The 24,871-nt window shown below is 47.3% G+C and overlaps 1 protein-coding gene and 1 non-coding gene across 2 annotated transcripts; one reads left to right on the forward strand and one right to left on the reverse strand.

Annotated features, from left to right (window-relative positions):
* On the forward strand, positions 1-24,113 carry ZFYVE28 (zinc finger FYVE-type containing 28). Its single transcript, XM_056848318.1, has 13 exons — positions 1-57; positions 1,909-2,049; positions 4,022-4,159; positions 4,412-4,614; positions 6,868-6,957; positions 8,266-8,355; positions 13,509-13,610; positions 14,237-15,571; positions 17,747-17,901; positions 20,731-20,847; positions 21,424-21,528; positions 22,386-22,489; positions 23,962-24,113. Exons 1-13 carry the CDS (start codon positions 13-15, stop codon positions 24,091-24,093), a joined length of 2,757 nt encoding a protein of 918 aa, XP_056704296.1. The 5' UTR covers positions 1-12; the 3' UTR covers positions 24,094-24,113.
* Positions 1,790-1,861, reverse strand: TRNAA-CGC (transfer RNA alanine (anticodon CGC)). The gene has a single exon. It is a non-coding gene; the product is annotated as a tRNA-Ala (tRNA).
* Positions 24,114-24,871: the final 758 nt, after the last annotated feature.

The following is a 24,871-nucleotide window of genomic DNA, read 5'->3' on the forward strand; positions in this document are numbered from 1 at the left end:
TCCGCTGCCGCGATGATGATGATGAGCCGGTTGCGGAGGTGGCTCTACAGGCCGAAGGTGAGTCCGGCTCCCAGCCGGGGCCTGCGGGGCCGCGGCCTCCTCTCGCCGGCCTTCCCAGCGGCTCTGGCTGCTGGCGGAGCAGAGGGGCCAGCCCGCTGCGGCAGAGGCCGAGTCACGTCTAGGCGGCTCCTCCGGCCCTTCCCGGGAGGGAGGCGGCTTCTCTCTCTCTCCCCCCCCCCCCCGCCATGCACGCACCTGGTCAGGTGTGCAGGTGGGGTCGGAGGAGAAGACCCATCGCATGCATGGAGTATGCATGCATGGTTGGCGTGCAGGAGGTCCTGGGTTCAATCCCCAGCATCTCCAGTTAAAAGGACTAGGCAGGTAGGTGATGGGAAAGACCCCCGGCTGAGACCCTGGAGAGCTCCTGCCAGTCAGAGTAGACAATACTGACTTTGATGGACCCAGGGTCTGATTCAGTATAAGGCAGCTCCATGTATATGAAGCACTGCTTTAGAGGACAGAGTATCAGCCTGGCATGCAGAAGGTTCCAGGTTCAATCCCGGGCATCTCCAGTTAAAGGGACCAGGCAAGGAGGTGATGGGAAAGACCGCCTGAGACCCTGGAGAGCCTCTGCTAGTCTAAGTAGACAGTACTGATTTGAATGGACCAAGGGTCTGACTCAGTAGAAAGCTGCTTCATGTGTGTGTGTGTGTGGGGGGGGTCCCGGGGTCCCAGCGCTTCCAGTTAAAGCGACTCAGGAAGTAGGTGGTGTGAAAGACCCTTTTCTGCCTGAGACCCTAGAGAGCCGCTGCCAGTCAGAGAAGCCAGTTCTAACTTTGATGGACTGAGGGTCTGATTCAATAGAAGGCAGCTTCATGGGGAGGTGCCATGGCTCAAAGCCTATGCTTGGTATGCAGGAGGTCCCAGGTTCAATCCCCGGCATCTCCAGTTAAAGGGACCAGGCAAGTAGGTGATGAGAAAGACCTCTGCCTGAGACCCTGGAGAGCTGCTGCCGGTCTAAGAAGACAATACTGATTTTGATGGACTGAGGGTCTGATTCAGTAGAAGGCAGCTTCATGTGTAAAGCGGTAGTCATGTTAGTCTGGCCTAGCAAAATCAAGCAAAAAGACTTAAAAACTAACATTAGGAAGGGGCCATGGCTCAGTGGCAGAGCATCTGCTTGGCATGCAGAAGGTCCCGGGTTCAATCCCTGCATCTCCACTTAAAGGGACCAGGCAAGTAGGTGATGGGAAAGACCCCTGCCTGAGACCCTGGAGAGCTGCTGCCGGTCTGAGTAGACAATACTGACCTTGATGGACCAAGGGTCTGATAAGGCAGCTTCAGTTATAGGGGAAGGGCTGTGGCTCAGTGGTAGAGCCTCTGCTTGGCATGCAAAAGGTTCCAGGTTTGATCCCTAGCATTTCTAGTTAAAGGGACTAGGCAAGTAGGTGATGTGAAAGACTTGTGCCCGAGACCCTGGAGAGCTGTTGCTGGTCTGAGTAGACAGTACTGACTTTGATGGACCAAGGGTCTGATTCAGTAGAAGGCTGCTTCATGTGATGCTGGAGGTCTCTAAATAAAGGCTCTGCATGGACGCAGAGACCTTTGATGTGGATGCAGAGATGGCCACTTGAAGATCAGCAAATTCAGGGAAGCCACACATGAAGTTGCCTTATACTGAATCAGACCCTCGGTCCGTCAAAGTCAGCGTCTGCTCAGACTGGCAGTGGCTCTCCAGGGTCTCAGGCAGAGGTCTTTCACATCACCTACTTGCCCCAGCCCCTTTAACTGGAGATGCCGTGGATTGAACCTGGGACCTTCTGCATGCGAAGCAGATGCTCTACCACTGAGCCACAGCCCCTCCCCAGTGTATCACGTGTCTAACATGCGCATGCGTTTCCATTGCAGAGGACAGACCCGCAGCTTCTTGCTCAGTTCTACTATGCAGATGAAGAACTGAATCAAATTGCTGCTGAATTGGACAGCCTGGATGGAAGGAAAGATCCGCAAAGATGCACTCTGTTGGTCAACCAATTTCGCTCGTGTCAGGTAAACAGTGCACCTTAGGGCCACGATTCTTGTATTTATGCAAAGGGTTGATGCCACTGAACTATAAAAAAAAAAATTAGGTAAGATAACGTTCTTTAAAGCCTCTGTCTCCAAAGGTGGAATGTTGCTTGGTCAGTAAGCAGGTGGCTTACAAATAAGAACAAAAAGGCTACATTTTATTGAACAGTAGTAAATGCTACTGTTCACTAAAATGTTGACAAGGATATGTGTGATTATATATGTCATTCCTGTTGGCAGCAGAGGATAGGACTCGCAATAATGGGTTTAAAGGTACTGGCTTGATATTAGGAAAATAATTTTTACAGTAAGAGTTGTTTGGAAGTGGAATTGGCTGCCTAGGGAGGTGGTGAGCTCCCCCTCACTGGCAGTCTTTAAGCAGAGGCTGGACAAGCGCTTGTCAGGGGTGCTCGAGGCTGATCCTGCATAGAGCAGGGGGTTGGACTAGATGGCCTGTATGGCCCCTTCCAACTCTATGATTCTATGATTAAGACCGCGGGGAGATGCCCCCTGACTGTCCCAGCAATTAACAACACTGGTTGGTACATGAGACAGGGCCTTTTCTGTGGCAGCCCCACAAATCTAGATCAGCCTCCTCAGGGTAGTGCATCGGCCCCCCTCATTGTGAATCTTCAGGAGGCAGTTGAAGACAGTTTTATTTAGGACTGCATTTTGATTGATTTAGCTTTTATTATTGGCAATCCTACATGGAGTTTTTAATCTGGGACTTTTATTGGTTTTGTAGTTGTGTTAATTGTGTTTTTACAATGTTTTATTTATACCATAAACCGCTTCGAGTTCCGCAAGGGGCAACAGCGGCTAACCAACGTTTTAAACAAAAAAGTGGGATGTGTTGGATTTTCAGGAATTTGTAAACTGTTATTGTATAAATACTTGTTCAGTGTTAATTTATGGTGTTCGTTTAACCCCCAGTTCTCCTGGAGCGAGGGGTAATTTAAAAAACTGCTCATGATAGGCTTAGACCAGGGGTGGGGAACCTTTTTTCTGCGAAGGGCCATTTGGATATTTATAACATCATCCGCGGGCCATACAAAATTATCAACTTAAAAATTAGCCTGCTATATTTGGTCAAACATTTACCCAAGAGGCACGACAAGAGATGGCTCTGAGTGTCTGCCACATAGAGCGACTTACTTTTGAGCTCTGCCGTCCCCAGCTGGGCCCAAGATATTCAGGCAGGGCAGCATCCTTCTGAGCTAGAGATCTGCCAGGACCCATGAAGGGCCAGGCCAAATGATTTTGCGGGCCTTATATGGCCCCCAGGCCTGAGGCTCCCCACCCCTGGCTTAGACCCTGAACAACTTACTGGAGCTAGTACTTAGGAAGGAAAAACCCTATTTTATCAACGCCTTTCTGACACTGAGCTGCAGAATGAGATAGCTCTCCTTCCAAACTTATACAGGCCTCGAAAGTCATGGGTCGGAATCTCTGCTGCACCATATTTAACGGCTATCACTGTCTCTAAATACCGATGGGCTTCCTCTAGATCTCAGTTTAATGCCTTTCCATCAGCCCTGCTTAGTGGAAGATTCCAACGCTGGCCTACGGAGGCACAGTTATGCCCCTGCAGTGCAAATGCAATTGAGTCATTTGTTCATATTTTACTGAACTGTTAATTTTATGGGGATCTCAGAAATCGCCTAATCTCTCCCCTGCTGTCCAGCTTCCCTGGATACACTAGACACTCTAGTGATGATAGTGTTTTAATAGTGAATTTTCTGTTTGAAGACAAGAATCCCACCATCTCACGTACAGTGACAGAGTTCCGCTATATTGCTACCAGAATACGGAGATCTTTGTTGCAATGTGAAACAGCTTGCTAATTATACTATTGTACGATTGTGTACTATTGTGATTGCTTTTTTAAAAATATTGTTATGCTGGTCAATGACTGTATTTAATAAATCTAAAATCTATGGCATTCCTATTCCAGGATAATGTTTTGAACATTATAAACCAAATAATGGATGAATGCATTCCACACGAGCGAGCCAACCGTGATTTTTATGTAAAATTTCCAGAGGAAATAAGACATGACAACCTTGCAGGACAGCTTTGGTTTGGAGCAGAGGTATATTTTTACTGTTTAATGTAAGAATGGCATTTGTCAGATGATGCACACTGGAAACTTCTGTATGATACATATCCACAGCAGCATTTCAAGGGGCGGGGACTTTATTTGAGATTGGAAACTGCTGGTGCATAGACTCCCAACAGGAAAGTGTTATTCCAGCCATCAACAAACCTCAGGTAAAGCTCCCATGCATAAATCTCTAAGCCTCAAACTAATCAACTCTAACGTCTTTTAAAATCTGTTTTCTAGTGCTTGGCTGCGGGTTCGATTATTATGAACCGTGAAATAGAAAGCATGGCGATGAGACCGCTGGCGAAGAATCTGACTCATAGTCTGGAAGAAGTTAGGAACATTATCCGTGACCAGGCCCTTAGGGATCTGAATCTCTACACGGGAAAAATGAAGGAGGCTCTGAAGCAGTTTGACGTCCTTTTTGCAGAATTTGAGCTAAGGTAACGTATTTGAAATAGATCTTTCCGGAAGCTACACGTTTTGATGCAAGATAATTCCTCTGGTTTTTCAGCCAGCGAGGTATAGTGGTTAAGAGCAGTGGACTCTGATCTGGAGAACCAGGTTTGATTCCCCACTCCTCCACATGAGCGGTGGAGGCTAATCTGGTGAACTGGGTTGTTTCCCCACTCATACACATGAAGCCGGCTGGGTGACCTTGGGCTAGTCACTCTCTCAGCCCCACCTACCTCACAGGGTGTCTGTTGTGGGGAGGGGAAGATGATTGTCAGCCGGTTTGAGTCTCCCTTAAGTGGTAGAGAAAGTCAGTATATAAAAAACAACTCTTCTCCACCTCCTCCTTCTTCTAAGCTTATCACTACTTCTTGTCATTCAGTTCTCTAGCCAGTTCACAAAGCAGTGGTGCTTTTTTATTTATGGATAATGGCTGCATTGTATCAGCTTTTAATTGGCACAGGAGGAGGGGCAGGAGCACCCCCCCCCCCAAGATCATGGGAACCTGTGTGATTATAACGTCACAGGAGATGCATCTGTCCTGAGACAGGGAAAAAGTTGGCAGAATTCAACCCTGAATTTTCATCCCTGTTTTCCAGCAAAAATTGATTCTCCAAAGTGGGCCCAGGAGTTGACTAGGAGAGGGACTGTGGCTCAGTGGTAGAGCATCTGCTATGCATGCAGAAAGTCCCAGGTTCAATCCCCGGCATCTCCAGTTGACGGGACCAGGCAAGTAGGTGACGTGAAAGACCCCGAGACCCTGGAGAGCTGCTGCCAGTCAGAGTAGACAATACTGACTTTGATGGACCGAGGGTCTGGTCCAGTACAAGGCAACTTCATGTGTCCATGTGACTCTTACATACAGCCATGTCGTAAAAATATTCTTTGGACAGAGGATTTCCAAGCTGGCTTTCTGCCTTCCCCTGGGGAAACTCCAGCATTGGCAGCTAAAACAAGGCAATGTTTTCAGAGAGTAATGCTTTCGAAATTGCTTTTGGACTGTTTCATTAGTATCATGAATTCTTTTACAATGGTTGTGCGTGATTACAAAACCATTTGATAAATGTCTGTGTGCTGAAATTGGCAAGGAGATGGGGAAGCGTCTGCAGTTTGATCCCTCCTCCACTAATGGAAGCTGTGAGCGGGAGAGAGACGGTTTTACCCTAATCTGCACTCATGGCTGCGGTACCCTGTCCTGTGGTGGATTTTTGCTCAGAGGGCTTTCAAAGATCCTCATAAGAACAGATGAAAAGAGCAGCCCTGCTGGATCAGAGCACGGCCCATCAAGTCCAGCTGGCTGTTCACACAGTGGCCAACCAGGTGCCTCCAGGAAGCCCACAAGCAAGACAACTGCAGCAGCATTTATCCTGCCTGTGTTCCACAGCACCTAATTCAATAGGTCTGCTTCTCTGATCCTGGAGAGAATAGGCATGCATCATAAGAACATAAGAAAAGCCCCGCTGGATCAGACTCAGGCCCATCAAGTCCAGCAGTCTGTTCACACAGGGGCCGACCAGGTGCCTCTAGGAAGCCCACAAGCAAGATGACTGTAGTAGCATTGTCCTGCCTGTGTTCCACAGCACCTAATATAATAGGCATTCTCTTCTGATCCTGGAGAGAATGGGCATGCATCATAAGAAAATAAGAAAGGCCCTGCTGGATCAGACCCAGGCCCATCAAGTCCAGCAGTCTGTTCACACAGTGGCCAACCAGGTGCCTCTAGGAAGCCTACAAGCAAGACGACTGCAGCAGCATTATCCTGCCTCTATTCCACAGCACCTGATATAATAGGCATGCTTCTCTGATCGTGGAGAGAATTCGTACAGTTTGGATTTAGTAATTACTGAGCCCCCAAAAAGTAAATTTTGAAGACAGAAAGGAGCTTTATAAACACACACGCTGCATTTTGTGTAGTTAGTGCCTGCAGTTATTTTCTATTTTCACATTTGACCAAAACCGTGAATTCCTTTCATCTCCTTTGAAATGGAAGCTTGATTCTAGGATCTTAACACTTCAGTTTCAGAGGCAAGTAAAGACCCTCCCAGCTTCCATTAACAGCCCTAGTGCGGGGTGCCCCAACCTTTTTTGAAGTGAAGAGAATAAGGACCTGCCTCTCCTGAAGAGTTTGTGACTAAGTGGGAACTTTCCAGCTGGCTCCTAGCCCTCTGCTGCAGCAAGCTGGATTTAAATCAAGTGGTCAAAGGATGGAAAGGTCATATCCTATTTTGTTTTGTCCTTCACAGTTACGTGTCAGCCATGGTTCCCGTAAAATCACCAAAGGAATATGATGTGCAGCAAGAGGTAATCGTCCTTTTTTGCGAAACGGTAGAGAGGTAAGCGGTTTTTCAAAATCCCACTGCGTTGTAGCTTCCACCGCCCAAACCAATTTGGCCCTGTGCCATTCGTTTCTCAATGCCACCAAGAAGCCGCCTTGCTTTTGGCTGAGTTCTCCCTTGAGAGTCGAGGCCCGGTTGTTTTGCGATGTGGCTGGAAATAATCACTTAGTAATATATCACAGTAGCATACAGCTTACATATCATATGCTGGTATCCTATATTGGAACATATGTGGTAAGCTGCTTGTAAGCTACCCGCTACCTGGAACATTGTTTGTAAGCTATATGCTACTATGATATGGGTTATTACTAAGTGAGTGCATGGCAGAATTCAGACAGAACTGAAGAAGTCTGAGGACGAAACGGATTACTTCTAGAAGACCGTCTTTGCTGTATTGTTTGCCTACGCATAACTCCAATGGACTTCTTTATATGTGCAGCCAAAAATTATACATATATGGCATTCTAGTTTTGATTAAGGTTCTTTAACATAGTGGCACTTTATTTTGATTGGAGAACAGCGAGAGCCAGCATGGTGTAGTGGTTAAGAACAGCGGAGAACCGGGTTTGATTCCCCACTCCTCCACATGAAGCCTGCTGAGTGATTTTGGGCTAGTCACAGTTCTGTCTGAACTCTCTCAGCCTCACCTACCTCACAAGGTGTCTGTTGTGGGGAGGGGAAGTGAAGGAGATTGTAAGCGCCTCCTCCTCTTCCTCCTCCTCCTTGTGCTTTAGCTGTTTACCAGTAGGCTTTGCCGTTTCATGCAGTAAAATTCAGTTGCTTAAGTGCATTGGAAGTGGATTGAAAGTACATTATTCAGTGTGAATGAAAATGCCCTTTATGCCGTTGTTTCCGTCACGCCCGTGCAAAGATTGGCACCGCTCATAATCTGTGCTTTCATTGTTTCTTTTCTTCTTTTCGTTATTCGTTCATTTATCTAGAATATTTCAGTGCATCTCCAAAGAACTTGCTCAAGGTGGCTCGTAAAACAAAAACGTAGCGTGAATTATGCTACAGACTTCATTATTCAATTGCTGACGTCAAATATATTCTAGTATGGCGATAAGAGAGGAAAGGTTGGGAAATGGAGCCGGAGGGTAAGAGAGGGGTGGTGTGACCAAGGATGTTCTTACACGGCTGGCGGATTTCACTTGTCTGTTCAAGCGTGGCAGGCCGTTCGTTCTTTCGCTCCGACCTAAATCTTGGGCAGTGAATGTGATGCCTTGGTGTGATCTGCTTCTTAGGAAGGCATCGCTTTTCCCAAAGCGCTTTGATTAAATGGCTCAATATTCTCCTCTGCCCTAGAGCTTTAAAGCTTGGATACCTTACGCAGGACATGATTGATGACTATGAACCAGCATTAATGTTTACTATTCCAAGATTAGCCATTGTTTGGTAAGTAGTCTGTTTTGAAAATCCACGTAGCAAATCCCGCTGGGGCCTGGCCACCGCCTCCAAAGCCACACACTGTATTATACTGTGTTCCTCGTTGTTTTTAACACGTCTGTTCGATTTGGTAGAATATGAGGCTGAAATTTATATTTGTTTTCTGTATTCGTTACACTTGGATTTAGTTTCATTTCCCTTTCAGACAACAATGAGGTTAATGGGTTGAGAGTAGGGTTGCCAGGTTCTCCACCTGGCAATGTCACTGCCAATACAGTGCCAGTGTGGCGTAGCAGTTAAGAGTGGTGGACTCTAATCTGGAGAACCGGGTTCAATTCCCCACTCCTCCATGTGAGCGGCGGACTCTAAACTGGTGAAGCGGGTTGGTTTCCCCTCTTTTCCACATGAGGCCACCTGGGTGACCTTGGGCTAGTCACATTTCTCTTAGAGCTCTCTCAGCCCCACCTACCTCACAGGGTGTCTGTTGTGGGAAGAGAAAGAGAAGGAGATTGTAAGCCGGTTTGAGTCTCCCTTAAGTGGTAGAGAAAGTCTGCATATAAAAACCAACTCTTCTTCTTAATCACGATACCATGCTGGAAGTGGGAAGCAGATCCAGACACCATTGTTCAGAACGCTTGAAGATGGAAATGGGAAGTTGTTCTTTTGAATTCAGTTTCCCACTCCTCCACATGAGTGGTGGATTCTAACCTAGAGAACCAGGTTTGATTCCCCACTCCTCCACATGAGCGGCGGACGTTAATCTGGAGAACCGGATTGGTTTCCCCACTCCACATGCAGCCAGCTGGGTGACCTTGGGCTAGTCACAGCTCTCTTAGAGCTCTCCCAACCCCACCTACCTTACAGGGTGTCTGCTGTGGGGAGAGGAAGGGAAGGCAATTGTAAGCCTCTTTGAGACTCCTTAAAGGTAGAGACAGTCGACATATAAAACCAACTCTTCTTCTGGTGCATGCAGGAAGTGATGTCATAGTGACACAGGGAAGTTCTGGTATTTGGGCAAATACTCCATGAGAGAAGGTGTTTTCACTGTAGATTTTTTGCCCAAATAGCAGCTCATCTCCAAGTCACTGGCAGCGTTCCTGAGATGCTGGCTAGGCCTCCCTTGCTGCCAGTAGGTCCCCCCCCCACCAGCAGTAGGGGGCAGGGGCCTGGCAGACGTAGAGGGAAATGATTGTGATGGGTATTAAAAGTTAACAGATTTCTTTGGTTGCATGCTTGAAGTTGAAGAGACCCAGAGTAGTGGTTAAGGTGGAACCATGAGGCCTCTCCTTCCCTTTTTTTAAAAAACAGCCAGCTATGAGTGTGTCCCTCTCCAGCTAAGCAGAGTTACTCTTGTCTAAGCCCTTGCTGAAGATGTCATTCAAGCTTGTCGGGTTTTTTATTTGTTTGTTTGTTCAGGTATTCCTAATAGAAGTGTTTCAAAATTAAATGAGGCGCTTTGGAAGAATTAATGTTTTTGGTTGCTGCGATTCTTGCAAACCATAAAAGATACAGGTGTGCCCCACATCTCAAAGTGTCCTTTTTAATGTCTGGGGAGGGGCTGTGGCTCAGTGGTAGAGCATCTGCTTGGCATGCAGAAGATCCCAGGTGCAATCCCCCACATCTCCAGTTAAAGGGCAAGTTAGGGGATGTGAAAGACCTCCGCCTGAGACCCTGGAGAGCCGCTGCTGGTCTGAGTGGACAATACTGACTTTGATGGACCGAGGGTCTAATTCAGTTTGGGAGAGGCCGTGGCTCAGTGGCCTCTCTTGGCATGCAGAAGGTCCCAGGTTCAATCCTCGGCATCTCCAGTTAAAGGGACTGGGCAAGTAGGTTATGTGAAAGACCTCAGCCTGAGACCCTGGAGAGCCGCTGCCGGTCTGAGTAGACAATACTGACTGATGGACCAAGGGTGTGATTCAGTATAAGGCAGCTTCATGTGTTCGTATGTTCAACTTAAGTCGCTGTACTGGAAAAGTAAATAAGAGAAATTAATTATTACAAATAAGTTAGCATTAATGTTATAATCAATAAGGCGAGTTTTATTATGTAATTGCAAAGTGCTAACATTATGAGTATGAAAGAATAAAAAAAGTAGTATACTCAATGTTATAGTTAGAATAGGGAAGATACTAAAACTCTGTCCTCACCCAGAATCGCTTGTTTGATATTTTAGGTTTCATGTTTGTATTGTGCTGTGTATGTTATTTTGTAACGTATTCTATGTTTGTCGTTTTAAGGATACGAAATGAAAAAAAATTAAAACAAGAAAAGAACTTACCGTATTTTTCGCTCCATAGGACGCACCGCTCCATAAGACGCACCTAGTTTTTAGAGGAGGAAAACAAGAAAAAATCTTGTTTTCCTCCTCTAAAAACGCGGGCAGGGAGCGGGCGCGCCAAGCGCTCAGAGCGGGCGGGGAGGAGGCGGGCGGGCGCTCCAAGAGCTCAGAGCGAGCTGGGAGGAGCCGGGCGGGAGAGGCGCACCAAGCGCTCAGAGCGGGCGGGGAGGAGGCGGGCGGGCGCGCCAAGCCGCCCCCCCTCCGCTTCCCAGCTGGGAGGCGAGCAAGCGCACAGAGTGGGCTGGGCGGGCGCACAGAGCGGGCTGGGCGGGCGCACAGAGCCGGCTGGGCGCGCTGGAACGGCGCGAGGCAGCTTTCCCCGGCTGCCTCCCAGCGCGCCCAGCCGGCTCTGTGCGCACATTCGCTCTATAAGATGCACCCACATTTCCCCTCACTTTTGAGAAGGAAAAAAGTGCGTCTTATGGAGCGAAAAATACGGTAAGCCGCTATTTAGCTCAAACACAAATGTTTAATGGGTTTTTTAAAAATTATTTTTATTATTTTCTACAATTCAACAAAAATAAACATATCTCAACAATATATTCAGTTGTAACTACTTGTAACAAAAAAACAGCTCATTGCTATTACTGAGAATATGTTATCGATAGTATTCAATGCTATCTGCTATATATGACTTCCCCGCATCTTCTTCAGTCACTAATTCTACTGGTTAACACTTTTGCATTTCAAATTAATTTCTAATCCTTATTTTCTCTCATACAGACTTGCTTTAAGCTATCTATACTACTTCTATAAGCAATTTCAAGTCCTACATAGTTATAATATCATCATTGTCTCTATATAACATTCTGTTATTCTATAATGAAGGGATTAGATCAATACATAAACAAATTTTCCCATTTAAAAATTCATCAAAGTAAATCCACCATGCCTCCCTTACACCCCAAAAATAAGCATCATCTTAGCCATTATCTTGTTTTGGGAGGGGATCTGCCAGTCCTTCTTTATTTCCCAATCCCAATGCAATTCTGGCCTCTGAAAATGTAAAAGAAGATCCCAGTGATTGTATCCATTGGCTTCTTGTTAAAATTTCCAGCAGCTTCTTGGTAAGATCCTTCGTAATGTCTCCCTCCATCGCTGGCTACCAGGAAGTGTTTTCTTGGGATAATAATATTCCTCCTGTCAGCAGTAACTCAGACAAGTAGATTGTAGAGGTATTGAATTCTCTCATGTTGCTCTCTCTTATTGCCAGCTGGTCATTTGCAGCTACCTCTTTAAGAATAAATTGTTCTAGTTCATTGTCATTATTTCCAGATTTTATCACCATTTCCACATAGCTTTCAATCGTCATCTCCTTAGTAGAACCTTTTATTTCCATTGGCATAATTGTTGTCGTATCTTGGGTCTTCATATCGTGGATCTCCTCAATAATTGTATCCAGTTTTCCATTAATTGATTTAAATAGGATATTCATCATCCCAGCTAGTTGAATACTTGATGTAAGAGCGCTTGTTGTTTTTCAAAGACTAAATCTTGTTGCACTGCAAACATGTCCATTTGTTTGAGTAACATCTCTTCCATCCTCTTGTTTGACATATCTGCTTGTATTCTTATATAGAAACAGGCTTTTGTAATTTTCAAGATATCCTCAATTACGCTTCAAAGCGGCACAGATAAAGAAAAGGAAGTAGACAGGAAACTGCAGTATCATAGACCCTGCGTCGTCTCCTCTCGGTGGTTAAGTGGTAGGATTGATTTGATGGTTACACCGGGGAGATTCACTTCAAGTCTTCCAATCTGCCCTGTCTTTTCGATGGAAACAAAGCCCTTCTTTTTATCTTCCGGTCTTAAGAGGCGACGTGGCTGGAATCAGAGAGAACCGGAAGTGGGGGGGGGAGGTTTTCGTCTCCCTCCCTCCCCTCAAAACATTTAATTGGTAGTTGTAAAGTCATTCAAAAGTCCCTTTTATTGCGTCTACTCACTGATCAAGTTGATAAGGTCTTAGTCGCTTCATTTAATGGCATTTGTTTATTTAAAAAGTCTCATTACACTGGGCAGGGAGTCACCGGTTTTCGTAGGTGTTTTTATCGTCATTCAGGTCTTCTCAATCAAGATAAAGGCAAAAAATGTCTTTTTACTCACTCTGACTTCCAAAGGTGAGGCTATTGTTCTTTTCATAGATTCTTTGATGTTAATGTATAGAGGAAGTCAAAGCCTAAATCCAAAGAGTCGTCCGTGACAATGGTAGCCCCTATGTGCCGGCGGGGACAGCTTCCAAATCTCCGAGAGGCTTAATAAAAGCTCTCTCAGAGAATATGGGAGTCCAACCGCTCTTGAAGGCTGCAGGGGAATTTTCTGCTTCCCGATCCACTATTTAGGACCGGGTTGGGGTGCTTTTTGCACTCCAAATCTAAACGACTCTTGGTGTCTCCTGGGAGCCCCCAAGAAACAATGGTGCTCGGACCAAACACTCTACAGGAAGTCCCACAAATGTTTAATGGGTTTAACTGCTTACCTGAAAAGTTATCGGTTGCTTGATTTCCACCAGACAGCAGTTAATTCAGATTTATCTCCTGCTGAGTTTATCGTTAGATGCTTTGTAGCTGCTGAATTGATTGGTGGTGGGTTTGGAAGTGTTTTATCAGTCAGCGTATGTGATAAGCTTGATCCCTCCGTTCATCACCTGCAGCCGTCCCAGATATATTAAGGCAACCCTGTTTAAGAAATGTTGGCCTGCATTTGCTCACGGGATCGTAAAAAACAAAGGGCCATTCCACCCTGTCGGCTTCTGTGGCTGCATCGAGGAGGAAGGGGGCTTTGAACGCGTATAATGTGAGCTTGATTTTTAACGTTTGAATTGCAGTGGGCTTGTTGTTTACTCAGAAGGACCTTTGAATCTTGACCGTAAACAAGAAGAGATGTCTGAACTTTTCAGGCCCTTCCACACTCTACTGCGGAAAATAAGGCAAGTTGTTCAATCATAATGCTGTTTGATCATTCATTCCTCTCCCCCCCTCTCTCCCCCCCTCTCTCCCCCCCTCTCTCCCCCCCTCTCTCCCCCCCTCTCTCCCCCCCTCTCCCCCCCCTCTCTCCCCCTCTCTCCCCCTCTCTCCCCCTCTCCCCCCCTCTCTCCCCCCCTCTCTCCCCCCCTCTCTCCCCCCCTCTCTCCCCCCCTCTCTCCCCCCCTCTCTCCCCCCCTCTCTCCCCCCCTCTCTCCCCCTCTCTCCCCCTCTCTCCCCCTCTCTCCCCCTCTCTCCCCCCCTCTCTCCCCCCCTCTCTCCCCCCCTCTCTCCCCCCCTCTCTCCCCCCCTCTCTCCCCCCCTCTCTCCCCCCCTCTCTCCCCCCCTCTCTCCCCCCCTCTCTCCCCCCCTCTCTCCCTCCCCCTCTCGTATAGAGCCCTTATTTTAACAACACCGTCATGAGTTTAAACTCATGTTGCTGATTCACAGATTTGACAAATAATGGTTTTCTTGCTGCCTTCAGTTTTTCTAGCAATTTTCTCATACACGTTATGAATTGAAACTTTAAAAGTTGTGGAAATATGAATTTTCGTGTACATCTTATGACACTCTGTGTTTCCTCACTTCCTAGAGATCTACTACAGACTCTCACAGATGAGGAGCTGTATACTCTGGAGTGTAACCTCTGCATATCCCAGGATTTTGACTTTTCTGAGAGAGCAGGTCCTCAAGTGCCATCTGTCATTATCCCCAACTTTATGGCAGCTTTACCATCTGAAGAGCTTTCAGAGAAATCCCCAAGTACTGAAGCAGAGCTTGCCTGCTCCGTACAGTACGATGAGCAGGAGTTGGAGCAACTGAGTAGAATGGTTCACAGAGCAGGGGATGAGATGTCTTCATTGCTGTCACCCCCAAGGGACTGCCGGTCCCCTACTTGCAGGCCGAGTGCGAGGAACGCATTCGGCAGGAGGGATTCGCCCGATATGGTTCTCCTGAACAACTCGCGCAACGAAGAGGAGAGCGTGTTTCTCATCGATGACTTGGATGGGTCAGAAGATGCTCTCGCTGGGATAGATTCATCAGGGGACGTGTTCTGCGATTCCTGTCGCGTTTCGAAGCACACCACTCCGTGCGGTGACCCTCTGCTGTATGAGCGCGGTCATCAAACTGAACGAGGCCTGCTCGTCAAGGGGAGAGGGGAGGGTGACCTCGACAATAACAATGTTGAAGCAAGCCAGCGGTTGGCCGATACCTCGCTTCACAACTCCTGCAGTTGTTTCGAAGGCCCCGATCCACATTTGTACCTCAGTGTCTGGGACGTGCACGCTCATGATGTGGAAACGGCAGAAATTATCGCTCACCGGACCGGTGGGATGAAGATCTCGGCGACCGTCATATTTAACCCCAAATCTCCCCCATCGGAATCCTCGGAGTCGCCTAAAGTCGTTAAAACACGTTCTGTTGGGGACTCGCCTTATTTCGCCAACGACGAGGGAGAGTCTCAGCAGCCCAGCTCGGCTGCCACAAATTGCCTTGTCAATTCCTGTGTGTGTTGTGGGAGTTGCGATGGTAGCAGGGGGGACAGCCGAGCTGTAAAGACTAACAGTTTCCCAGGGAAAATTATAAAATCCTCTTCCGGTTTACTGAAATTTAAAGAGAAAAACCAACTGGATAAATCAAACAGCACGGTCTCCATACAGGAGATATTAAAAACTGAACCCTACATTTTGCTCACGGAAAGGGACTCTCTCAGAGAGGAACAGGCTCTTTCCGGCCGTTCGAAGGGCTCGGCGTACCCCTCGGCCTCCCATTTGAGAGCAGAGAATGGACCCAAAGTAAGCCAAGAACCCCCAGCTCAACAAAAGAAATGCGAAGACGGAAGACAGGCTCATGAAAAGTCATCGGAGATTAGTGAAGAGAAGAATGAAAGAATATCAAAGGACGGCAAATCGAGAACACATTCAAAGTAAGAACTTCTGGCTGTATTACTACCCCGGAAATGAGATACAAAAAATAACGGATCACAGATTTGCCTATAAGAATGCATGGTGGAGGGGCTGTGGCACAGTGGCAGAGCCTCTGCTTGGCACGCAGAAGGACCCAGGTTCAATCCCCGGCATCTCCAGTTAAAGGGACCAGGCAAGTAGGTGATGTGAAAGACCCCTGGAGGATACTCCCATCGGGGCCTGGCCATTGCCTCCCAAGCCACACACTGTATTATACTGTGCTCCTTTTTGTTTTTAACATGTCTGTTGGATTTGGTAGAATCTGCAGCTGAAATTTACATTTGTTTTCTGTATTTGTTACACTTGGATATAGTTTCATTTCCCTTTCAGACCACAATGAGGTAACGGGTTGGGGGTAGGGTCACCAGGTCTCCCCCCATGGCAACTGGCAATGTCACTAGCGACACAGCGCCATCACTTCTGGTGCGTACTGGAAGTGATGTCATAGTGACACAGGGAAGCTCTGGAATTTGGGCAAAAACTCTATGAGAGCAGGCGTTTTTACTGTAGAGTTTTTGCCCAAATACCAGCTCATCCCCGCGTCACCGGCAGCGTGGCTAGGCCTCCCCTGCTGCCGGTAGGTCCCCCCTTCAGTGGTTTTTAAATGTTCTTCCTTGGAACTCAGTAAATGGTCTGGGTATCAAATTTATTAATACGACAAAGCCATTAAAATATTCATATCAATTACAAAATAGAATTAAAAGATACAGTATCTAAAATTATGGGATATATAATGCTTAAATAAAACGAATAAGGGAGCCAGCGTGGTGTAGTGGTTAAGAGCGGTGGTTTGGCGCGGTGGACTCTGATCTGGAGAACCGGGTTGGATTCCCCACTCCTCCACATGAGCGGTGGAGGCTAATCTGGTGACCTGGTTTTGTTTCCCCACTCCTCCACATGAAGCCAGCTGGGTGACCTTGGGCTAGTCACAGCTCTCTCAGCCCCACCCACATCACAGGGTTTCTGTTGTGGGGAAGGGAAGGTGATTGTGAGCCGGTTTGAGTCTCCCTAAAGTGGTAGAGAAAGTCGGCATATAAAAAACAACTCTTCTTCTTCTTACTATTAGCTAAAACTCTCAAATTAATAATAACATTTTCCTTTTTAGGCTAGATTGCCAAGCACACACACCCCCTCCCCCGCTTTGCCTGGCAGATCTTGTATATTGCAGCACAGAGTTGTTTCATTGCTACTTGTTTCATTGTCTGGGCTGACCCTTCTCATAGGAAATTCCTCAGCCTCCCTTCCTCAGAGCTGTCCTTTGTTAGATAAATGGTCTAGGAGAATCTGCTGCAACAGCATTGCTGAAGCTCGGTAGGTGAAGACCCTGGTAGCCTTTTCCATGATAGACCGCTGTAAGAGCGGAATAGTAAAATCTGCTGCTGTGGACTTAGAACAGGGATCCTCCAACAGTGGTGGTTAAGAGCGGTGGACACTAACCCGGGTTCGACTCCTGCACTCGAAGCCAGCTGGGGGACCTTGGGCTAGTCACAGTTCTCTCAGAACTCTCCCAGCCCCACCTACCTCACAGGGTGTCCGTTGTGGGGGAGGGAAAGGGAAGGCGATGGTAAGCCCATTTGATTTTTTCCTTAAGTGGCAGAGAAATAAGGCGTATAAAAACCAACTCTTCTTCGTGCTGCCTGTGGGCACCGTGGTGCCCACCGGCACCTTTCCTGGTGCCTGCCAAGTGTTTTCAGAAAGTAGGTGGGGCTTTTGCCAGGCAAGGCTTCTGATTGGCTCAGTGGAGATGTGATTGGCGGTGTAAAAATATTACTTTGGTAGCCGCCAGCACAACACAAGGATCTTCACTGTGTGAGCGAAGCAAAGCTGCGGCAGCTGTTGTGGCGGCTCCTCCTCCTGTGGCAACCATTTGGCTGGCTCCACCTCCTTTGGCAGCCATTTTGTGGCCGCACCCATCATGCTGTGTCAGAATTCCAAAGGTCCCCACTGGCTCAAAAAGGTTGGGAATTCTTGACTTAGAGAAGGACTGAAGCCCAATTCAGTTAGCGTGACAAATATTTACCGTTGTTTGATAATGTACCTACGAATTCTCTAGCAACAAAATGTTTCACTATCTTGGAATGCTACCAAATTAGATTTTTGCTTTGGCTTTAAATCCTCGTTCTGCTCCCTTCCAGTTCTTTAATGACACGTTCCCATTCATCCAGTGAATCCAGTCAGGAAGAAACCCAACTTGCCTTACAAATAGCTGAAATTTCTACGAGAGAGAAGATCCGATCTCGATTTCACAGCAGCAACGACCTTATTCATCGGCTCTTTGTCTGCATCTCAGGTGCTGCGCTGTATTTTGTTTTTGAGTGCTTTTAATTTAATGCTTTGCACACAAGTTTAGGTAAAAATGTAGTGGAGATTAAAAACTGGTATAAAGGGATAAAAGCCTCCAAGATATGCATACAACAGTAGAGATTCTAATCACAGATTGGTTATTCCGGAGCCTTAAGTGCATTTTGTCTTATTTTAGTTGCCAGCCAGGCAAATCTAACCATACTAACAGATAAATTTGGTGTTGAATCTGACAAAAGGAGCTCTAGACCAGGGGTGGGGAACCTTTTTCCCCACTAAGGGCCATTTGGATATTTATAACATCATTCACGTGCCATACAAAATTATCAACTTAAAAATAAACCGACCAAGCCCCAAGCAGGCAGCTGCCCCAGATGACACCCCTCCCTCCACATGGGCAAGCAGGGATCCAACTAGTGTGCACTCGCCCACCTGGTGGCACAGGATGGTCTGTTGCACCAGCCGGGCATAGTCGTCCAGCCACATACCAGATTTGCTCCTGCTCCACATGGTCGGGGCCGGATTCTACAGCCGGCTCCTGCTACCTCCGCCTGCAGGGATGAAATGCGGAAACACTGGCTAAGAACTCACACACACCCCGCGCATTCTGGCCCTGTCCCCTTTAACCCCTCCATTGTCACCACTTCCACCCCCAGCCCTCTTGTAGTACAGAGGGAATACGTTTCTCCATGGCCTGGGTGGTAAAGGGTTAACACAGTTTCTTGGGCGGTCCTAGCAGCTCCATAGCTAACAACTCTTCTGCAAGGGGGGGGAAAAGGTTCCTTTTCTCGGCAAAACAAACTCACATCCGCCTTGAATAGAGGCTATTCTTGTCAGTGGGAGGGGTCGGATCACCAGTCTTAAATCCTTCTGAGCTAGAGATATGACAGGATCCACAAAGGACCAGACCAAATGATTTTGTGGGCCTTAAACGGCCCCCGGGCCTGACGTTCCCCATCCCTGCTCTAGATGTTTTCTAAGAAGTCTGGGACAGTCCACTAACAAGGGAATCAGAGGGCCTGAGCGTATATGATTGTATAACGTCATGTGCACTCAAAAAGAACATGTTGAGTGGTTTCTAATCCGTCCTGGTTGCATATACATTTTTGTGCATCCATTGGCCTTTTAATATATATCCCTTCAAGAAACTTAGAAGGGGGGAGCATTATATCGAAGGAGCATAAAAGCCCTACGATATTCATGATTTGTGATAACTGACAAATAAGGCATAGTGGTGTTCCTAACAAGCAGGTCCTCTCTAAAGAGGGGCCAGTTCAAATCAAATTGTGAGATGTTTGAGGGAGTGGCCCTTTACAACCAATGTAGAAGTAACATTCTCTGGCTAGGAGCTAACATAGCATTATTCATTAATATTACGTTGAAACAGTTACCTGAGTAAAAGCATTTTTTATTTATTTAAAATGTGTGCCTGCCTTTCTCCTGAGTAGGGTTGCCAACCTCTAGGTGGCAGCTGGAGATCTCCTACTATTACAGTTAGAATCACAGAGTTGGACGGGAGCATAGAGGTCGTCTAGTCCAACCCCTTGCTTAATGCAGGATCAACCTGGAGTATTCCTGACAAGTGTTTGTCCAGCCTCTGCTTAAAGACTGTCATTGAGGGGGAGCTCACCACCTCCCTAGGTAGCTGATTCCACTGTCAAACAATTCTTACTGTACATTTCCCCCCCAATATCCAGCCGGTACCCTTCCTCCTGCAATTTAAGCCCATTGCTGCGAGTCCTGTCCTCTGCTGCCAACAGGAACAGCTCCCTGCCCTCCTCTAAGTGACAACCCTTCAAATACACCAGGAGAGTAATCATGTTCCCCCTCAACCTCCTCTTCTCCAGACTAAACATTCCCAGCTCCCTCAACCTTTCCTCGTAGGGCTTGGTCTCCAGGCCCCTGATCAGCTTCATCATTCTCACAGTTGATCTCCAGATGACCAAGATCAGTTCCCCTGGAGAAAATGGCTGCTTTGGAGAGCGGACTCTGGCGTTATACCCTGCTGAGCTCCCTCCCCCCAAACCCCAACCTTCCCATTCTCCACCCCCAAAATCTCCAGGTATTTCCCAACCCAGAGCTGGCAACCCTAGTCCTGAGCCACCCAGTACCCAAAAATATTTTGAAAATGGTGTAAGACCATTTTCTTGGTTTACGGCTTATGGGCTGTTAAACCTGAATAAAGTGAAAGAAGTAGAAAAGGAGTCCACAGGCACCTTAAAGACTGCGAGTCACAAGTTCACAAGGTTGGAAGAGAGACCACAAGGACCATCTGGTCCAACCCCCTGCCCTGCAGGACCCCAGAATCAAAGCGCTCCCGACAAATGGCCATCCAGCCTCTGCTTAAAGACCTCCGAAGACGGGGACTCCACCACCCTCCGAGGCAGCGCATTCCACTGTCGAACCGCCCTCACCATCAAAGTTCTTCCTAATGTTTAGGTGGAATCGCTTTTCTCTTAGTTTAAACCCATTACTCTGTGTCCTAGTCTCTGGAGCAACCGAGAACAAGCTAGTTCCCTCGTCAACATGACATCCCTTCAGATATTTAAACATGGCTATCATGTCACCCCTCACCTTCTCTTCTCCAGATTGAACAAACCTAGCTCACTTCAGATACCCGTGAAAGAAGGTTGAAGCGCTGCCCAGGATTGCCTTGTTAATACTGTTTTTAATGGCTTTGGTGTTTGTTGATAATTTGACGGTTCTTTATCTTGTAATTATTTTTACGTTCTGAGCTACTTCGAGCAGGGGTTTTTTTGGGGGGGAAAGGTGGCATTTAGGTTCTAAATAAACAGTTCTGTTGCCAAATCTCTACCAGGTGTTGCTGACCAGCTCCAGACAAACTACGCTTGTGACTTGCGAAGTATTTTGAAGACCTTGTTCGAAGTGATGGCAACGAAAGCTGATACGGAGGAGCAGAAAATGCAAAAGAAAGGTGAACCTTATATCCATTTCCAGCAGGAAACAAACCAGGACAAAGCCAAGGTTCTGCATTCCTGTGGAAGGTGAAACTGGTTAAATCTCACCGTGGTTAGTTAACCAAGTCAGATCCCGGCTTTGTAGACGCTAAATAGCTATAGTTTGGTGGCTCCTACACATGAAGCCAGCTAGGTGACCTTGGGCTAGTCACAGCTCTCTTAGAGCTCTCTCAGCCCCACCTACCTCCCAGGGTGCCTGTTGCGGGGAGGGGAAGGGAAGGCGATTGATAGCCGGTTTGATTCTTCCTTAAGTGATAGAGAAAGTCAGCATATAAAAGCCAGCTCTTCTTCATGTTTGAACAACTGACCTATGGTATATTAAAGCATCCTAGTAACGTGTACCCTAATAAGGTGAAAGTGTTAATTCATTCATTCATAACCTTATTTATTGGCATAGTAACTAAAACATCAAGTACAAAAATAGGACATCCAATACAAAATACAGGGCAATTATAAGATGGCCATACTTTGGCCAGACGAAAGTGAATTGTGAGTTCCAGTTGTAACTGCTTCTTTTTTCTTGTGTTTTCCAGTCAATCCTTGTTTAAGGAGTGCAGCGCTAGAAGATTGTCTTTTGTGTCAGGAGACCGTGTCATCTTCAGAATTTGCAGCAGAACCCAGGGGCGGGGACTTTGAAGGTGCCTGGTCATTTCTGTGAAAACAAATGACGGCTGAATTGTGTATGCATGGCTTCATGTGAAGGAAAAGGTCCGGAGTGCAGGGAACTGAGCCAGCAGGGTGTCGTGGTTAAGAGTAGCAGACTCTAATCTGGAGAACCGGGTTTGGTTCCCCACTTCTCCACAGGAGTGGCAGGCTCTAATCTGGAGAACCAGGTTCGATTCCATATGAGCAGCGGACTCTAATCTGGTGAACTGGGTTTGATTCCCCACTCCTCCACATGAAGTCTGCTGGGTGCCCTTGGGCTAGTCACCGTTCTCTCCCCTCTCGGCCACACCTTTGTTGAGGGGTGGAGGGAGGGAAGGTAATTGGAAGCCACTCTGAGACTCCTTACAGAGAAAATTGGGGTAATAAAACCAATTCTTCTTGAATGAGCCCTCCCTTATACACACACAATCTGTGCTTCAGCCCCAATTGATCTGTGAAGTCCCACTAGTAGGTCCAACTGCCATCATAAAGGGCCAGCTGAATACAATGTTTTAGTGCTTGAGAAACATTATCTGTGTTAATCTCTTCTCATGCATAGTATTCTATTTCTGTAGTCGCTTCTCACGTTTAGGATTCTATTTCTATTGAAAAATCTGACGGCTGTTAGTTGCTTCTCATGTTTAGGGTTCTAGTTCTGTGGAATAATTTGACAACTTAGTCGCTTCTTATGTTTAGGATTCTATTTCTATTGAAAAATCTGACGGCTGCTAACTGTTTCTCATGTTTTGTATTCTATTTCTGTGGAATAATCAGATGACTGTTTTGGTAAAGCTGCTGTTTAACGTGACATCCCGTTTCTCTGTTGCTCTTTCTCCCCCCCCCCCCCAAGATCCTCCTGACTGGGTGCCGGACGAAGCCTGCAGCTCCTGTACCGCATGCAAGGCGCCCTTCACCGTCATTCGCAGGAAGCACCATTGCAGGAGCTGCGGCAAGGTAGTCCTTTTTAGTTCACGCTTGATGCACTGCTGGCTTGGGAGGCATGTGCAGAGTACAAGAAGCCCATCCCATGCCGCTCCAGCACTCACAAAAGGCTGTGGTGCTGTCCAGGGCAGGTGATCTGAACATGGAAGAAAGCATCTTTGCGCATGCGTCCTACCGCACAGTCTCCAGCCGACGCTGGGAAAAGGTGCTATGAGCTAAAGCCAAGATTTGCTTCTATTTGTAAGCCTAGGTCTAACTGCATCCACGAGTTCTAAACCTGCTCCTTCAAGGACGGGAGGGGGCACTTAAATCCCAATCCCTGATCTGGGGCCTCCACCAATGGCATCCGAGTCCTGCTGGTATTGTGTATATTTCCCACTTTGTGTTCAGGGATGAAGCTTCCAAAACATTTATAAAATCTCCCAAGGAGCCAGGAAAGGTTAGCTGTTCAAGCTGCAGTCGTCTTGTTTGTGGGCTTCCTAGAGGCACCTGGTTGGGCCACTGTGTAAACAGACTGCTGGACTTGATGGGCCTGGGTCTGATCCAGCAGGGCCTTTCTTATGTTCTTAAGAATGATGGCCGTATCCCGGAGGCATTTTAAATTTTCCATGACCGGGAAGATGTTGATTGAGAAGAAGCAGATCTAGACCCGGCTTGCCCCCCAAGGTCTGGACAGGAGGCAGTATGGAGGAGGCAGCCCTCTGCTGTGGACTTTTCTCTTTGAAGTTTCTCCATAATAATGATAAGCTCCTCACAGTATGTGGGATCCCACGGAGAATTTCTGGGAGGAAGAAGGGGGGACCAATTTTTACCAATTCCCCTTCCCCTTCGTATTGCTCCCTCAGCAGCATCATTTGGCCTGCAGCAGGAGGGGAAAGACAAAGTCACTTTCCTTGGATAGAAATCTCTTCTGAAATTTCGGGTGGGTCCAAGCAAGCTACTGGTACCCAAAAGGCTTTTTGAAAGGTTGGGATTGAGCTGAAATGCAGTCAAGCATATTGGGGAGGGGCCGTGGCTCAGTGGTAGAGCATCTGCTTAGCACGCAGAAGGTCCTAGGTTCAATCCCCGGCATCTCCAGTTAAAGGGACTAGGCAAGTAGGTGATGTGAAAGATCCCTGCCTGAGACCCTGGAGAGCCGCTGCCCGTCTGAGTAGACAATACTGACTTTGATGGACCGAGGGTCTGATTCAGTATAAGGCAGCTTCGTGTGTTAATGTGCAGCTGCATTCCAGTTGGAAAAACGTCTAGACCAGGGGGTGTTGAACTTGTTACGAGGGATTGAACATACGATGTAAATGTCACTTAGTTGGGCCGGGCCATGCCTCGCCAGTCCAGATGGGGTGGGGCTTCCTCAGCCGGCTCGCGGGCCGAATAAGAGCTCTTGAGGGGCTGGATTCGGCCTGCGGGCCGTATGTTTGACCCCCGTGCTCTAGACACATGTAGGAAATAAACGTTTTAGCATCCATTTCTGTTGTGTCTTGCAGATCTTTTGCTCGCGCTGCTCTTCGCACTCCGCTCCATTACCTCGCTATGGCCAGGTGAAGCCTGTCCGCGTCTGCACCCACTGCTACGTGTTCCACGTTACTCCTTTTTACAGAGACAAATGGGATGTCTGACAACAAATTGGAGTGCTGCACTGATATTAACACTGTCTTCTTTGTTGGGGCTGCCTCGGACCTCAGCCGAGAACAAACTTGAAAGAAAAACCACATTCGGAAGGGCAAGTGGACACAAGTATTGACCCATTTTATTTTGTTTCATTTCATTTATTTATTGCTGCATTTTATGAAACTGCTAAAGTGGAGCGTGAAACACTTGTGGCTCAAACTATATTCCCGTCTTCCATGTTTAATATTGTATTTACGTGTGCACATCCAAAGCAAACTGGGCGTTTTGACAGCTTTTCTGTTGTTCCAGTCCTCACCATTTGTAGAAGAAGAGTTGGTTTTTATACCCCGATTTTCTCTACCTTTAAGGAGTCTCAAACCAGTTTACAATCGTCTTCCCCTCCCTTCCCCACAGCAGACACCTTGTGAAGTAGGTGGGGCTGAGAGAGTTCGGAGAGAACTGTGACTGGCCCGAGGTCACCCAGCTGGTTGCATGTGGAGGGGTGGGGAAACAAACCTGGTTCACCAGATTAGAGTCTGTTGCTCATGGCGAGGAGCGGGGAATCAAACCCCGTTCTCCAGATTAGAGTCTGCCACTCATGGGGAAGGGCGGGAAATCAGTTAGAGTCTGCCGCTCATGGGGAGGAGCGGGGAATCGAACCCAGTTCACCAGATTAGAGTCTGCCGCTCATGGGGAGGAGTGGGGAATCAAACCCTGTTCTCCAGATAAGACTCCACCGCTCCAGACCACCACTCTTAACCACTACACCACGCTGGCTCTCCCTTG

The sequence above is a fragment of the Euleptes europaea genome, chromosome 4 (assembly GCF_029931775.1).
Source record: "Euleptes europaea isolate rEulEur1 chromosome 4, rEulEur1.hap1, whole genome shotgun sequence".
In the NCBI taxonomy this organism is placed as follows: domain Eukaryota; kingdom Metazoa; phylum Chordata; class Lepidosauria; order Squamata; family Sphaerodactylidae; genus Euleptes; species Euleptes europaea.